Source organism: Pteropus vampyrus, unplaced genomic scaffold (assembly GCF_000151845.1).
Source record: "Pteropus vampyrus isolate Shadow unplaced genomic scaffold, Pvam_2.0 Scaffold7260, whole genome shotgun sequence".
Lineage (NCBI taxonomy): Eukaryota > Metazoa > Chordata > Mammalia > Chiroptera > Pteropodidae > Pteropus > Pteropus vampyrus.
The window spans coordinates 1-2,465 of record NW_011896041.1 but is presented as its reverse complement, the minus strand read 5'-3'; the positions used below and the strand labels follow the sequence as shown (position 1 = coordinate 2,465).

General features: G+C 40.7%; 1 protein-coding gene across 1 annotated transcript in view; it reads right to left on the bottom strand.

Moving 5' to 3' along the window:
- The window catches only part of MAPK1IP1L (mitogen-activated protein kinase 1 interacting protein 1 like), a 4,905-nt gene extending 2,537 nt beyond the window's left edge, over positions 1–2,368 (bottom strand). Inside the window, exons 1-2 of the mRNA XM_011386766.2 lie at positions 2,263–2,368; positions 861–1,565 (exon numbers count right to left, since the gene is read on the bottom strand). Coding sequence (XP_011385068.1) covers positions 861–1,565; positions 2,263–2,280 — 723 coding nt within the window. The 5' untranslated portion in view covers positions 2,281–2,368. The remainder of the gene's footprint in view (positions 1–860; positions 1,566–2,262) is intronic.
- Positions 2,369–2,465: the final 97 nt, after the last annotated feature.

Below are 2,465 nucleotides of genomic sequence, written 5' to 3'. Positions count from 1 at the left end.
ATTGCTTAATAAATCCAAAGAGCAAGTCATCTCACTTATTTTGGCATACAATTTACGAAAATAATTTTTGAGAATATATACAACAGGAAGTTACACTAATGAAAGGAAGCTCCAGCGGCACTTTGTGAAGATTTCCTTCCCTTAACAGTTGAGGTAGGATGTCTAATTATTTTGTTAAGAGTAAAGAGACTTTTTACCTCAAGGAGAAGTGGGTGCTTTTCTAATTGATCCTATGTCCAAGACAGGCTCCTCAATTAAGATTACACTCTACTAGAGCTTGGCTGACAATAAAGCATGAAGCATTACACATAACTGACAATGCGGAAGAGTGGTATAATCTTGAGCTGAATGCTGCTAAGGATCTCACCAAACCATGGCTGAAAAACACTACGGTGAGCTGCATGAGAGATGGGCAATATTACATACTCACGGCCCTGGATGCTCTAAAAATCTACCTCTATATCAAGCCAGACAAGCAGAGATTGCTTTTATTTAACTGTGCTTTGGTGTGATGCTATAAAACACTGAGGAATGTTTTTAAGAAGTCTGATGTAACACATCTCTGAGTTTACCTCAAGGATGCTGTTGAGGACAATGCTTACTACCTTCCAAAGGCTTCAGAGACCTTTGGGAAATTTCTCTTTCCAGTTTTAGTACTGGGAACACTTAATTTGTGTTTTTATCCCTTTAAATGCTTTACCTGAAATCTGAAATTTACTCTTTACACAAACACACCCCCTCTCCACCTCTTCTTTTAAAGTTTTAAAAGCTTGCTAATCTTCCATCCTAAACTGGAGACAACTGTTCAGTTATGCTTATGGGACTATTAATGCATGTTAAATAACAAATTAAATACTTACATGGGGGCCACCAGGCATTGGTGGAGCACCGGAAGGTCCTGAAGGCACTTGAAAAGGATTACTGGGAGTGGGATAGAGTCCGGGTGTGGGATATGATCCTGCAGGGGCAGGATACGGTGCTGGTGGTCCCCAAGCTCCTGGTGGAACAGTGCCCCATGGAACAGGTGGTGCTGCCCCTGGTGCTTGGGGAGGAGGTGCAGGATATGGCCCCGGAGATGGGTATGGCATATTAGGGGTAGGATACTGCCCTCCCATTCCTGGTGCCCAAGGTCCAGAAGACATGGATCCCCATGGACCTAAAGGACCAGCTGCAGCTGGATCAGTGGGTGCACCATATGGTCGTGGAAGCTCTGGAAAGGGCATATTTGGTGTAGGATATGGCCCTGTGGGGCCAGGGCCTGGCACAGTTGGGGCAGGATAAGGACCACCAGGTGGGGGGCATGATGGTCCAGAAGGAGGAAAGGGTGCTGGGGGTCCTGGAGGTGGTCCAGTGGGAGGCACGGAGGGATACATTCCTGTTGGTGCTGGTCCGTAAGGCACAGTGGAAGGTGTTGCACTTGGTGGGAGTCCAGATGGCACAGAAGGTGGAGCACTTGGGTTATTCCAAGGGTTGGAACCGGGCCAACCTTGAGGAGGTTGGCCAGGTTTTGTATTGCTCACAGCAGAGGTTTTGGCAGGGGAGTGTTCAGGTAGCGCATCTGCCAACTGGAATACAAAACAGGCATGTCTTACTGATTTTATTTAGGGACAAGTCATGCCAAACGTGATTATAAACCCATAAAGGATAGTAAGCTATAGGGTCAGGGATTATAAACCTCTATAACATCTTCAAAAGCCAAGCTGTGCAGTTTAAAAACAATTCATTTAACACAAAACTTGTGGGGGTTACCTCAAATATCAACTTTACAACGTAAATTCCTCCGAGGCTCAAGTTTTCTAAATACAACTAATCAATGTACTGTGGATTTAAATCCTGGCTTTACCACAAACAAGTTATATGTTCTGAGCTTTTAGTTACCACATTCTTGAAAAACAGTTTTAGGGTTAACTTGAGGCTTAAATGAGATAATTCATATAATGCATTTAACGTAGTACGTGGTATTTAATTTTCAATAAATGTTGGCTACTATTAACAATACCAGGTTAAAAGAACAGAATACTTTTTACATTTTTTAACGTAAGGATTCATAAAGAAATAAATACTACAGAATGCATTTTCAAATGTTTTATCTAAGTAAATTAAGGCAAATAACCTATCAAAATCACATACTACCCCACTACCAAAATCCAAGAATCACAAAAAGCATCTTTCTTAAACTGAAAGACTTATGGCCCCACAGTGAGGACTATTTTGTTTTCTTAAGGGCCAAAAAACTTATAAAGAATAAATGCATCAACTTACCGAAAATTCATCAGACATTTTCCTAAAAACAAAAAACAAAAACAAAAACAGAAAGAAAGAAAGGAAGATGGAACATTTCAAAACCAGTGTTTACCATTTCTTATAATCTTTAATAAACTTTCTATGCATATATTATTTTTACTTAAATGGAATCTTGGTTATTCATGTAAAGCGTTTTTCTTTATATAGGAAACATTTCCATA